The sequence below is a fragment of the Hyaena hyaena genome, unplaced genomic scaffold (assembly GCF_003009895.1).
Source record: "Hyaena hyaena isolate Hyena2069 unplaced genomic scaffold, ASM300989v1 scaffold_615, whole genome shotgun sequence".
Classification (NCBI taxonomy): Eukaryota; Metazoa; Chordata; class Mammalia; order Carnivora; family Hyaenidae; genus Hyaena; species Hyaena hyaena.
The window spans coordinates 734,717-749,775 of NW_024081248.1; the positions used below are offsets into that span (position 1 = coordinate 734,717).

At 40.0% G+C, this 15,059-nt stretch overlaps 1 protein-coding gene across 1 annotated transcript in view; it reads right to left on the bottom strand.

The window, feature by feature from the left end:
• KIAA2012 (KIAA2012 ortholog) overlaps nt 1-15,059 on the bottom strand; it is a 109,294-nt gene that overhangs the window by 88,244 nt on the left and 5,991 nt on the right. Inside the window, exons 3-4 of the mRNA XM_039257403.1 lie at nt 4,488-4,647; nt 2,370-2,525 (exon numbers count right to left, since the gene is read on the bottom strand). Of these exons, the coding sequence (XP_039113334.1) occupies nt 2,370-2,525; nt 4,488-4,647 (316 nt within the window). The remainder of the gene's footprint in view (nt 1-2,369; nt 2,526-4,487; nt 4,648-15,059) is intronic.

Sequence of the window (15,059 nt, forward strand, 5' to 3'; positions counted from 1 at the left end):
CCAGACTTTAGATCCATTCTTCCTGATCAGATTCACCTGGAACCAAATGAATTTCTAAGGGTAAAGGAAGTGAAACCCTGGCCAAGTGGTTACTCACTTATGTGGTAGACTGTCTAAACTGGGACAGAAAGCACTATAGGTAGGGGGATGTGAAGAAGCATTCTTCCCTTTGGCTCTATCCCAGGTGATATTGAATATATGACTCAATCTATGCAAGGGAAACCAAGATTTTTCTCAATAAACATCATCTCTGGCTCATTTGCTTATGCTTAATAGAAACAGGTGTGCAAACAAGGTATTGGAAGTTTCAGTTGTTGAAATAAGACCACAAAACTTGGTCTCTCTGTCTCAAAATATGGATCCAGATTACCCAAATAATGTGAATTGCGGTAGCAATTTAGAGGCCTTAGAGAGCCTATTTTTTTTTAACCCCTTCTGTGATTTTTTTTTCAACATAGAGTGGAATACGGATACCGTCACTCCCATTTTACAGATGAGCAAACTAAGGATGCAGCAAACATACATGATGTGGCCAATATCATATTGTTGGGGGAATCTTAGATTTGCAGCTGGGACTTTTCCTACTTTTCCAAATAAAGTGGAAAAGAGAGGGAAGCCAAGGGGAGTTGAAGTTAAAACCAATAAAACAATCAGTCAGCATTCAAGTTACAGCCTCTGAGCTGTTTTTACTTCTTTACAAATTGATTTTTGATCCTTGTGATTTTGAGCAATTAAGCATTGCAATTAGTAATTATGCTTGAAAACACAAGATAGGGAGGTCTATGACTAACATTTATTGAGCACTTGCTGTGTGCCAGATACTACTTTATCCCATTTAACTCCAACATCTAACCCTATGACGTGAAGGTGGGTTTGGTCATCTCCATTTTATAAATGAGGAAACTAAAGCCCAGAGAGGTTACATGGCTTGAGATCTGGTGCTAATGGCCACATGTTTACTTATAATTCTATATGACTTCTCGGTTTTCTTCCTAATTTTTACTGCTCCTTGGCATATGGCATTAATTAAGGAAATTGCTTGATCCTTTAGGTGTGCAATGTTGATCCACTCCTAGAATAAAAATACTGTAGTCCCCTGTCCAGTATTTGTAGACTTTATAGGGCATCAAAGTCTAAGGATATTAACTGGAGACAGTAGGATTTTCATAAGGCGATGTCAAACTTGGGATCCACCTGGGCCAGAAGGACCCATTCCCATGACATGGGTGGTCCAGAAATTTGATCTCTTCAAGTGTCCTAGAATCTGGATGTTGACCCCACATTAGGAAAGTGTATAGTGACTCTATAAACCAGTGTATTAATTTACAAAGATAAGTATAATTGCCTGACCAGCATATTTCCTATAGATGAACTACATGTGGACCAGGTTATGACCAAAATTTCATGGTTACAGGGTCAAGTCTTAAGGATGGTATATGGCAGGAATGTTTAATGGCACCAGGCTCTGAGAACCTGCCACATTCTTCTCCATTCATTTGATAGACCAGATATCCTACTTATCCTGACCAGATCCTTTTCCAAGGACAGGGTTTGGGTAGGCACTACCATTATTTATGGAAAAGTACTTTTTCATTTCAGGAAAATTAACTTCATATTATGTTAGGTTCTTATTCTTGCCTTCTTTTTTCTCAAAAACCCTGGCACTAGTCAATGCCTTATTCTTTGTCCATTAGTGCTACCCAGTCATCTTTTCCTGTTTCTTCTTAGCAAAGGCAGTTTCTGGCTCTTTTAATGCTTCAAGTTCCCAAGAATATTACTGATAAGTAAAATCCCCATACTACTGAACAACTTACAGACAGCTCACAGTAATTTTCTGTATATCAACAAGGCAAGTCTTATTATGTTCATTACACAAAGGAGCAAAGAGAAGTTCAAAGAAGTTAAATGACTAACTCAAGATCTTACATTTAGTAAGAGAGAGGACAGGCATTGCTCCAAAGCCTGTATTTTTTCTTGTGATATTGCCACAAAACTATAGAATTAAAGAATATTAGAGTAGAATAGGCTTAAGAAATAATCTAAAATCTAGAGTCTAGACCTGCACTGTTACAGTGCACATGTAACTATTTAGATGTGAGGTAATTATAAGTAGGTAAAAATTTAAAACTCAGTTTCATAGTCACACTACCTACATTTCAAGTGTTCAATAGGTGCATGTTGCTAATAGCTACTAATTGAATATCATGTATTATAAAACAGTTTATCATTGCATGAGGTATGTTTGGATAGTGCTGGTCTAGACTCTAAAGACAATGAAACCCCAAATCCCTAGAACTTATTTTGACGACTCCATTTTAAAGTGTTAGAAATTCAAATATTTGAGATCTAGTCATAAAATCAACTTGTACCTTGTTCAAAAGATTTTCCTTGTTGAATCCAAAATGGAGGGAAGACAGGCAGGAGATGGTATTTTGGGGGTACACCTGAAAGATCCTGTTGTGGCCTGAGAGTCTTTGGGACATTAAGTTGACTGTCTTGGAGCAGCACAGAATCCTTGATGTATCCTGAAGAGTAGGTTAGGAGTTATTGGTAGAAATAGTGGTCACCGTTACAGAGATCTTGGAGATAACTACCAGGTTCCCCACTTGCAACTAGTCTTGGCTTTGAACATTGCCCATTAGAGAAGACAATTAGTAGATAGGAGGGATTAAAAATCAGATAGAACCCATAGAGGTTCTCTGTTCAGTGTCTTGTGTGCTTCTGGTCCTGTGCCACATATGTGCTTCTTCCACTTCACCGTTCCCAAGAACTGGGTCTCCTGGATGGAAGAAACATGGCTGCTTCTTTGGGGTTGGGTAAAAGCCTCTTCCTGCTTTAGGGGGAGAATCTAATGGTTTTTCCTGGATGTATCCTACTTGCTATGTAGGCCCCATGATTCTCCATCCAGTCGTTCTACAGTTATTTATTGGGGGCTTACCACTGCTAGGCAGTGGGATAGACACAGAAGAACCAGACATAGGCCTTTTTCTAAAGGCAGTAATAGTCTGTTGGAGAGATGAAGGTCTTCTGTGTTCAATTGTGTGGCCCCAAATGTTGATGTGATATAAAGTCAGAAAATAGGAGCTCAATACTGGCTGGAGTTGTCAGAGAAGCATTTGTAGAAAATGTGGCTCTGAAGGGTGTGGAGGGGTTATCACTGGGATGGCAATATGGGACCAAAGAACATACTAGGACTACTAAGCTAGTGAGCTCTGCGATGTGATGGAAAGCGTAGCCAAGGCCATTGAGCCAGTGATCTCATACCACAGTATTGCTATTGTTCCTCCAGCTTGAGGAGACATTTTCTTATGTTAAGAGGGGTTCTTGTCCTTGAAGATGTTGGGGCTAGGCTATGGTGCAGTGGTCTGCTCTGTCCTCTGCTCCACCCAAAGATAAACATATCTTTGGTTAAGAGGCTCTTTCTTACAATGTTAAATAAATGGAACTGACTGCAGTGCTGAGCCTGCCATGAAGGTAAAACCAATTACTGGACCAACCCACACCTCATTTTCCTTCAAGTCATCACTTATTGCGGAAAGAGTTGTTTTCTCTCCTTTCCCAAAGTAAAACTATAAAGTAAGAAGAAAGTCAGTCTTCCTGTGGTCCTGTTTGTGCTGAAGAAATGGCAGGCAAACACACAGTGGGCACTGGCAAATCCTACTTCTCACTCCTCTCATCTCCAATAGGTTTGCCAAATAAAATATGGGATATCCAGTTAAAACTGAATTTCAGATAAACAATGAATACTTTTTTAGCAGAAATATGTACCAAATGTTGCAAGCTTAACTCTATGTCTGTGTTTGTCTATCTGTGTGGGTCTCTGTGTTTATGCACTAAGTTTCTGGCAACTTGAATCCCCAACAGTTTCCTGTTTTCATTTTCAAGCCTTTGCAGAGTGCATTTGGGGTCTCTCTTTGGCAGAAGGTTGTCCATCTCCTAAGTGGATGGTGCTGGAGAGCTGCCATCTTTAAGAGGAGGAAGCCTAACATTTTTACTTCCTGGGGGATCTGAGATCATCTTAGAAGGGGAACTAGGGAATATTGGAGTGAGGGTGGAGCTGGGGGCATGGGAAGATCTGCCTTCTGGTCCCAGCTCTGCTTTTGGCTGAATGACTTTGGACAAATTATTTTGTCCCCCTGGGCCTCTCTTCTTTATCTTGTAAAAGAGAGGGATTGATCGGAGGATCTGAAGTCTCTGAGTAGAGAAGGTTGGGAAGAAAGTTCTGCTTAGGATGTGGAGTGTGAAGATCCTAAGGGGAGCTAGAGACAAGGCAAGACTTCAGACTGTGTGTTCCTCTGCAAATGTTGGGGAGGACAAAAAGCAAAATGTATGATAGAGGCTCTCAGCTCCCAAGCTTGAGCACCTCTGCCTTAACACAAAAATGAACCTAAATTCTGATGTTTCAGGACTTGATGGCAAAAAGACACTCACACCTGAATTCAAGGCAGGGAAGCTCAGGGTTTAAGTCCTCCCACTGCCCCACTGACCTGCACATTGGAGCCTGTACATGGTGTCAGGGGGCCATGTCCGCAAGAGGCCTCGGAGGTATCTCTTGGCTGAATACCCAGGGTGCATCTGCCGTTGGGCCTGGCTCTCAGATGTGCTTCGGAAGTGGAGGTATGGTTGCCAGGTTCTGTCCTGCTCCTGCTGTGGGGACACCATGGAAACAGCATGGCTGCTGAGCCCTGAGCCTCCCAGTGATATAGGCTGGTTAGCACAATCCTTATCAGTAATCGGAGAGACTCCTGGAAGGTGCCTAAAGGCACCTGAAACAGATGCCTCAGCCAACAGACATAAACGAAGAGTCCACAGAGCAAGCTCTGAAAGGTCTCTGTAGATTTGCAGTTGGAAAGAGAAGGGGAAATGAGAAATTCCAGACCCCATCTTGAGACAAAGCATCGGAAAAGAATAAAGAGCTTCAAAAGAAAACACATTACTTAGTTCAGCCTGTGGAAATAATTTTAGTACCTTAAAAAGTGGCCCTGTAGGGCAATGGGAAAGTCAGTTCAACAAGTCAGCATCGGCATTTAATGTTTGCAATATGAATAATGGAACAGACAAATTATGTTCATGTTAACGGGAAGCCTGGCATTTTGAAAATATCTGGCTCTGCTGCATTTCATTTCAGCCCAGGAGAATTTTCTGGGAACCTACCTGCCAAAGTCAGTTCCACTGTGCAAGACATCATGTGGAATAAATGTGAATAAGAACATCTTACACTTGGCTGGCGATATATATTCTACAAAGAACTTTCACCTCATTATAATCCTTTAATGTGGATGAGTTAATACTATAACTACTTAAATGATGCAGAAACTCTCTAAGGATGATCAGTTAAGCACAAGAATAGCAAACATGAGGACTTGTGTTGACATCTGTCCCCCTCCCCCTTGTCCGTGGTAGACATCACCAATCAATCATGACATTCTTGACTGATGAGCAGATTGTGATTTCAGTCCTTCTCTTATAAATTTTTAAAAACAGGCATAATTTATATATAACAACATGCACAGGGCAAAAGTGTTCGGTTTAATAAAATCTGACAAATTGTATACACCTCTGTAACCACCACACAAAACAAAAATATAGCCCAACAAAAATATAGCCCAGAAGGATTCCCTCATGCCACTTCCTGGTCAATTTCTCCCCACCTGTCAGGTAATCACCTTTGTCAGGTGAGGTCAGTAAGCCACTGGCCTGAGCTACTTTGCCATATCCTGCCAAAATTTACCAAAGAAGGCATATGGTTAAATTTTAAAAAGTAAAGAAAAAAGAAAAAAATGTGATGGAAATATAGAACCTGCTTGATGTGGGGAAGAAGGCCTTAGGATATGGGTTCTTGTTCTGGTTTGCTCCAGTTCTGTGTATTCAGGAGATCAAAATGCCACAGAAAGACAGCCCACAGCTGTAGCTGAACATTCAAGACCACCAGAAACTCTTCTTCAGCTAAAGAGACAGCTGGGAAGCCAAAGTCCATAGGACAAAGGAATATCTCTGCTGGAGAGATAGAAACAGGCATCTAAGACATTCACTGATTCATTGATTCATTCATCCATTTTATTCATTCATACATACAGTGCATCAAACAAAATGTCAGGCACTGGAGAAAAAGGGACAAAATAATTTGAGTAGCAGAGAAAAGAAAGCTAGTTACTCAATTGGCTGCCCTCTTTAGGAATTTGTAAATTAAATGAATGTTTGGAATCCAAACACAGAGTATCAACTGGTCTTTGATGTCTGGACGTTTATGTGGCAGGTATTTCAAGTGCAATAAGACCCTGAAAAATTCAGTCCCACATAAATCTTGAGGCTCTTTCCAGAGGATAAGGAGGAGAAGAATTATAAGGAGGGCAGCGGAAGCAAAGTGACTCAAGTGCTCTTTCACTTCATTTTTTTCATTTGGTCATGCAGTCATCTTTACTGAGCACAATCTATGTTCCAGGGACTGTGGTAAGCCCTGGAATATGGTGCCATTAGATCTTTCTGGGTAAATTGGAACTTCATTTCCTCCATGTAAGTCTTTGCTTCAGATGAGTTTTCTCTGTTTGCAACAAGTTTGAGCCTCCTCTGAGAGGCTGTGGCCCCTGTGTTGATGGCATGATGCACATGTTGATCTGGACAAGAGCCCTTTATTGTTTTTCTTTCATGGGTATTTTTGAAGTTATCAGCTTGGTCTTGGAGCTTTACTGGGAAACTTGCTAAATGGGATAGAGAGTTGCCAAGAAGAGTTAGAAAATCCTTTGTCCTGGAATTTGGGGTATTTAGATACATTTTTTTCCTATAGTTTGAAAGCTGATCTTGCCTCTGTATTAGTTTCCTATTGCTGATTTAAGAAATTACCGTATACTTAGTGGCTTTAAACAATAAAAATTTATGATCTTATAGTTCAGGAAGTCAGAAGTTTAAAATAGATCTCACTGGGCTAATATCAAGGTGTTGACAGGGGCCCTGTTCTCTGTGGATGTTCTAGTGGAGAATCTGTTTCTTGGCATTTTCCAGTTTCTAGAGGCTCCTGCTTGTGACTCCTTCTTCCATTTTCAAAACCAACAATGTTGGGTTAAGTTCTTCTCATGCTGCTCTCTCTCTCTGGTTCTCACTTTTGATTCCTTCTTCTACTTTTAAGGATCCTTGTGAGTATTCTGAGCCAGCCCTGATAATCCAGGATAATCTCTTTCTTTTAAGGCCATTTTATTAACAACCTTAATTTCCCTTTGCCATTTAATCTAATATATTTATATGTTCCAAGCATTAGGACATAGACAACTTTGAAAGTCATAATTTTGTCTAATACAGTTTAATTTTTTTCTAGTTTTCTGGTTTTTCTTAGTCTCTCAAATCATGCCTGTGAAGTTGATAAATTTCACATCTTATTGGATAAACTGATGCACTGAGAGAGGCCCAAGTCCTGCTTAGGGCTACCAGGAAGACCAGTCAGGGTTAAATCTATTCATTCATTTCCAAGGTGTGGAGTCTACTACGGTCATACCACCCTGAATGCACCTGATCTCATCTGCTCTCGGAAGCTAAGTAGGGTTGGGCCTGGTTAATACTTGGATGGGAGTCCAAGGTATAGAATAATATGTTAAGTAGAAAAAAGCAAGATACAAGAGAGAATGTAAAGTACAATTACAATCTCATAAAATCATATTTTATAAGTGTATAATCATGGTGGAAAGACTAGAAGAAAATATATTAAAATGCTAATAACAGTGGTAATAGGTTTTTGGGCATAAGATTACAGTTAGTTCTTTTCTTCTTCCTTTTTTAAAATAAAATAGAGGTGCCTGGGAGGCTCAGGCAGTTAAGTGTCTGACTCTTGGTTTTGGCTCAGGTCATGATCTCATGGTCTGTGGGATTGAGCCCTGTGTTAGGCTCTGTTCTGGCAGTGTGGAGTCTGCTTTCTCTCTGTCTCTCTCTCTCTCTGGCCCTTCCCCATTAACATGTGCTTGCTGGCTCTCAAAAATAAGTAAATATAATTTAAAAATCAGTAATATGGTTAGGTTATATTAATAAATGGAAAACATGTTAAAAATTAATTTGTTTTATTGCATCCACCCTCCTCTCATATGTATTATTTCAGTTCCTTCTCCAACATTATCCTAGACCTCTAACCACCAGAAGTTACTATACAACCTAAAAGGAGACAGAAGGGAGCCAAGAAGGGAATTTCTGGGACAGGGAAATGAGTGACAGCAGGAGGCTGGCTGTGAGGGTTTCAAACTTCTCAGGCCTGCCTTGGCTTTGCCAATCAATTCTAGCTTCTGGTTTCTTCTGAAATGAGTAATTAGTGAAACAGAGTGGCCTGTTATCCACACTCCACCAGAGTGCTTCCTCTAACAAGGGACTTTCTCAGGCCAGCCATATTCCCAGAGCTCACCAGGCCTCCATATGCTGAGGAGCAAAGGGGACCCTGGCACCTGTCCCTATCCCTGCACTGGCTGTCATGTCCACCCTGCCGCAATGCTGGTTGGTAAGGATTTGCAGAGAATGGAAGGAGCTGGTGCAGGCTGTGTTCCTGCTCAGCAGATATAGGGTGGCAGGGTGCCAGGGTCCCCAGGAAGGCAAGAAAGGCCCTGACAGCCAGCTGCTATCTTACCACAGATGGTGGCCAGTCTTTGTGTGCAGAAGTCGACAGAGGGATGAAGAGAGAAGTCCAGAAATCCCAGGTCTGGCAGCAAACCCCTGCACAATTTGATTCCACCCACTTTTTCCAGCTAAGAGCCATTCCTGTCTAATTCCCTTGACTGTCTTCTGCTTGCTGTCCTCTCTAGGCCTTCACTTACCTATAACTGGATGGGTTCTTCCCACTTATTTTTACCACAAGACTCAGCTCAAATCCCACCTCCAAGATGCCACTGTAGTCACTCTAATCTGGTCCTTGACCAGATTGTACACCCTTACTGGGTAGAGGCTATGGCGTCTCCCTGTCATACCCTGGCAACCAATAAGTTCATCTAACAACTATTGTTGAGCATCTGCCATATGTCAGGCACAGTTCTAGACACTGACTAGTTAATAACTATTCAAGATGTTAAAAAAGAAATAAATAAAACTTTATTTTTACTAAAAAATTTTTAATGTTTTTATTTATTTCTGAGAGAGAGAGACACAGCGTGAGCAGGGGAGGGTCAGAGAGAGAGAGGGAGATACAGAATCTGAAGAGGCTCCAGGCTCTGAGCTAGCTGTCAGCACAGAGCCCAATGCGGGGCTCCAACCCACGAACCATGAGATCATGACCTGAGCCAAAGTCGGACGCTTAACCGACTGAGCCATCCAGGCACCCCTAAATAAAATAAAACCTTAAAAGTATTTACTTATTTATATTTTTAAATGTTTATTTATTTAAAAAAATTTTAATGTTTATATTTTGAGAGAAAGAGAGAGAACAAATGAGGGAGGGGCAAAGGTAGAGGAAGACACAGAATCTGAAGCAGGCTCCAGGCTCTGAGCTGTCAGCACAGAGCCCCATGCAGGGCTCGAACTCACTAACTGTGAGATCATGACCTAAGCTGAAGTCGGATATTCAACCAAATTGAGCCACCCAGGTACCCCAAATGTTTATTTATTTGAGAGAGAGAGCGAATGAGCACAGAGGAGGGGCAGAGAGAGAGGGAGACAGAGAATCCAAAGCAGGCTCCACACTCTTAGCACAGAGCCTGATGTGGAGCTTGAACTCATCATCGATATGATCATGACCTGAGCCAAAGTTAGACTCTTAAACAACTGAGCCATTCAGGTGCCCAAAAGGCCAAACTTTAAAACAGAGGGTGACTACCCATTATTGTTGCACCTGCGCATGTGTGACTGGAGCCAGCCTTGGAGATGCCACGTAAATGCACCTGGAGTAGAAGTCAGAGTAGGATGGGAAAGGAGAGATGTGCAGCCACTTGCAGCTGTGTCTAGGAAGTCTTCTCCACCCCCAGCCTGACTTCAATCAGCTTTGTGTAAACAGTACCATCCTCAGCCAGCTGTTTTCTCTGCAGGTTTAATTTCTGTGATTCTGGGCAAATGATACTACCTGTCTCCCATATTTGGTGACTACATATTCCTGGATATCAAGCTATCAAAAAGAGAATCATAAAGTGATCTGTATTTTCCCAAAGTCGCAATGTTGTAACAGGGCTTGATTCCTGACCAAACCATTTAGCATCAAAGATTTGACCAGCCCTATGTCAGAAATGCGAAGGTACAATCAAAAACAGAAAAAATTAAGCTTTAGTTCTTACAAGAGCCTGGTCTGCTTGGGTTTGAATCCTGACTCCATCAGGATTACTAGCTGTGTGACTTTGGGGAAATTACTTGACCCATTTCTGCTTCAGTTAAGAAACTGTCAAATGAGGATGATAAAAGTACATATCCTACAAGCAAAAAACTGAAGTTGGGCCATTACCTCACAGGATACACAAAAACTAATTCAAAATTGATCAAAGACCCAAGAGTAAAAGCTAAAATTATAAAATTCTTAAGAAAACATAGGAGAGGGGTATCTGGGTGGGTCAGACAGTTAAACATCTGACTTCAGCTCAGGTCATGATCTCACAGTCTGTGGGTTCGAGCCCCACGGCAGGCTCTGTGCTGACAGCTCAGACCCGAGAGCCTGCTTCAGATTCTGTGTCTCCCTCTCTCTTTGTTCCTGCCTTGCTCACACCCTCTCTCTCTCTCTCTCTCTCTCTCAAAAATAAATAAACATTAAAAAAAGAAAACATAGGAGAAAAGTTTCATGACATTGGATTTGGAAATAATTTCTTGAATACGATACAACTTGTGCATCCAAAAGTACCATCAACAGAGTGAAAAGGCAACCCACAGAATGGGAGAAATTATTTGCAAATCATATATATGATAAGGGATTAATATCCAGAATATATAAAGAACTCCTGCAACTCAAAAACAAACAAAACAAAACAACCTGATTTTCAGAATGGACAAAGGACTTGAATAGACAGTTCTCCAATGAAAATACACACATAGCCAATAAGGACATGAAAAGATGCTCAATGTGTCTTATCATTAAGGAAATGCAAATCAAAACCATGATGAAAGGCCACTTCACACCCATTAAGATGGCTCTTATTAAAATAAAAAAAACCAGAAGATAAAAAGTGCTGGTGAGGATGTGGAGAAATTGTAACTCTTGTGCATGGCTGATGGGAATGTAAAATGATGCAGCTGCATCTATGGAAAACAATATGGCAGTTCCTCAAAAAATTAAAAATCAAATTACCATATGATTTAGCAGTTCTACTTCTGGGTTTATACTCTAATGAATTGAAAGCAGAGACATGAACAGATAGATATATTTTTTTACAATTTTATTTTTAAGTTATCTCTACATCCAATGTGGGGCTAAAAGTCACAACCCTGAGACCAAGAGTTCCATGCTCCACCAACTGAGCCAGCCAGACTCCCCAAACAGATAGATATTTGTACACCTATGTGTATAGCAACTTTATTCATAATAGCCAAAATACGGATGCAATCTAAATGTCCATTAACTGATGAATGGATAAACAAAACATGGTCTATACATAGAGGACTATTATTCAGCTTTAAAAAAAAATGAAATTCTGATACATGCTACAACATGAATGAACCTTGAAGACATTATGCTGAGTGAAATAAACCAGTCACAAAATAAACATAACTACTGTATGATTCCACTCAGATGAGGTATTTAGTCAAATTCATGGAGACAGAAAGTAGAATGATGGTTGCCAGTAGTTGGTGGGGAGGAGGAAAAAGAGAGTTATTGTTTAACGGGTAAAGTTTTGCAAGGTAAAGAAAGTTCTGGGGGTGCCAACCTGGCTCAGCTGGTGGAGCATGCAGTTGTTGATCTCTAGGTTGTTTAAGTACGAGTGCATGTTGAGTGTAAAGATTACTTAAAAAATAAAATCTTAAAAAAAAAGTTCTGGAGATGATTGGTGGTAATGGTTGTACAACGATGTGAATGTACTTACTGCCATTGAACTGCATATATTTAAAACTGAATGGTAAATTTTATGTTATGCCTATTTTACAACAATGAAAAAGTATACCCCTCATAAAGTTGTTGTAAGGATTAAATGAGATAATAAGTATAAAGTGCTTAGAATAGTGATGAATATAATAGTGTTACATAAGTGTTGGCCATTATAAATATTCTCGATCTATTGATAATACAAGGGAACTGGTGGATGAAGTACATAAAGCCTACAAAATAGAAGTCTACTGGATCATATATATGGCTAACTGTGAACATATTACCTATAACCCGGATTGATTTTGATGAAAATTTGATTTGCTTCTCTAAAATTGTAAATGGTTTTAAGACATGTTTTGGAAGAGCCAGATCTCTTTCTCTTTAAAAAAAATTTTTTTAATGCTTATTTATTTTTGAGAGACAGAAGGAGAGAGAGAGAAAGAGAACACAAGTGGGGAGGGGCAGAGAGAGAGGGAGACACAGAATATGAAGCGGGCTCCAGGCTCTGAGCTGTTGTCACAGAGCCCACGTGGGGCCATGAGATCCCCCAGGAGATCTCATGAGATCATAACCTGAACAGAAGTTGGATGCTTAACCGACTAAACTACCCAGGTGCCCTTCTCTTTTTTTCAAGTTTATTTTTATTTATTTTGAGAGAGAGAAAGAGAGAGAGAGCAAGCTGAGGGGCAGAAACAGAGGAGAGACAGAATCCCAGGCAGGCTCTGCACTATCAGTACAGGGCCTGATCCAAAGCTTCACTTCTAACTCCCAAAGGACCAGATTTTGAAGAGTCCACATGCTCCAGAGAAAAGAAGCATCTCTTTTGCTTTAACAACCTTTTTTAAAAAGAGATCTGGGTCTTCCAGGGGTGCCTGGGTGTCAGTTGGTTAACTGTCCAACTGTTGATTTCAGCTCAGATCAGGATCTCACAGTTCGTGGAGAAAAATTAGGCAGCGTAAGGATATGTGAAAGTGGAACAAGTTTGATGTTACTCTTAAACGTAGCCACATGTATAAGGGAGATGGCAGAAGCAATACATCCTTGGTTGAAATCAACTATAGTAATCTAAATCCTATTTATCCCTCAGTGGGACAGAGAAATGGGGTGCTCTGTGAATTGAATTTTTGAAACAAATTATTTTTAATACACTAATCAATTTCCATTGTTGGATAATTAAAAAATATCACCAGATTTATAGAATTCTAAAAATATAATAATATATTCTGGGGGAACCCGGCTGACTTAGGTGGTAGAGCATGTGACTCTTGATCTCTAGGTTGTGAGTTCAAGCTCCACATCAGGCTTGCTGCTATCAGCACAGAGTCTGCTTTAGATCCTCTGTCCGCCCCCCCGCCCCTCCCCCAGTTGCACGCTCTCAAAAATAAATAAAAGGTTAAAAAAAGACAAAACAAACACATTCTTTGTAACCAAATGAAAATAAAAAATATTTTTAAAAAAAGAATATGAAATACTAAAATAATTCAAAAATTATTTAATATTTCTGATGATTTGAGAAGTACTTTCTCTATTTTTTGCTTCTGTTATGCTTCAAGAGCATCATTATGACTATCATTTAGATACTACTCTACTACTCCAAATTATAGTTATTTAGGTTTTATAGCTATTTGATTTCTTAAAAAAAATTTTAAGTTTTATTTATTTTGAGAAAGACAGAGGAGGGGCAAAGAGAGAGGGAGAGAGAGAGCCAGACTCAGAGCTCGAACCCATGAAACCACAAGATCATGACCTGAGCCAATACCAACAGTCAGATGCTCAACCATCTGAGCCATCCAGATGCCCCACTGTTTGATTTCTAAATACTGGGAGGCTGAATGAATTAAAGCCCTTGGGAAAAATGGTTATCACTTTGGGAATGTATTAACAGTATTTTCTTTAAAAAACAAAGCAACATATTGTGTGTATCTAGAAGTGTGAGAACACTGACATCTAATCTCTTGACTTAATGCTTATCTTTGCTCATTAGGAGTTGTGCCATCAAGAAGTTAAAGAGTAGGGACACCTGGGTGGTTCAGTTGGTTAAGTGTCCAACTTAACCATGATTTCTGTCCAGGTCATGGTCTCAGAGTCTTGAGATCAAGCCCAGCATTGGGCTTTACACTGGGTGTGGAGCCTGCTTAAGATTTCTCCTCCCCCCACTGCCTTTCTCTCTCTCTCTCTCTCTCTCTCTCTCTCTTTCCCTCTCCACCCTTATCACCCACAAGCTCTCTCTCTCTCCCTCTCAAAATAAAAAAGAAAAAAAAAGTTAAAGAATAAGTGTATGTTGACATACTGCCACTGAATGTCATTAGATCCATATATGGAACTGGAGATAATGTGAGATGCTATAAAGATAATGTGAGATGCCCTCCCTGTGGTGGGCTCTATTATTACAGGTCTGGAATAAGCTGGAAATTTGCAGGTTTCCTGATTCACAGTTCAGCCAGTATAGATCCTTCTGTAAGCAGCACTACTCTGTCAACTATCTCCCCTTCCCTCCCACCCCTATTTTGGTTCTTTTACTTTGAGTGTGGTATTTTTAACTCTTGAACTATATCCTATCTGGGCAAGGAAACACTGACCCTGAGGAACAGGTGGTGTGGTAATTGGTGGCTTAATTTATAGCACTGTTTCTATTTCATTTCCCTTCCTGATCTCACCTGGCTCTTCAGTGTCAACCTCATTCTCTGTCATTGTCCACTTCCTTCAAAGTCATAGGTTTTTACTTAAGAAATTTTTTATTTTATTCATTTTTTAACAGGAGGAAATCTAATTTAATTACATATGTACAGGGAATCCACATAAACATGAAAGATGACCCATAGATTTTAATTTAATTTTTAAAATTCCATGACTTAAAAAATTAATGTTTGGTAAAAATGTATGTATGAATAAAATATGACTTTTAATTCCACCACCCATGGTTAAAATTTGATGTGTATCCTTCTGCTTATATAACTAATTTTTAAAAATTGGAATTATATTAGAAAGGTGATGTTTTTTGTCGGGAGCCATTTCTGAACTCACTAGTTGAGAAAAGTCCTTGTGAGGTTAAGGCAAGTTTGCGAGGCTCTTGCTGTCAGATGAGGACTGATATCCACCC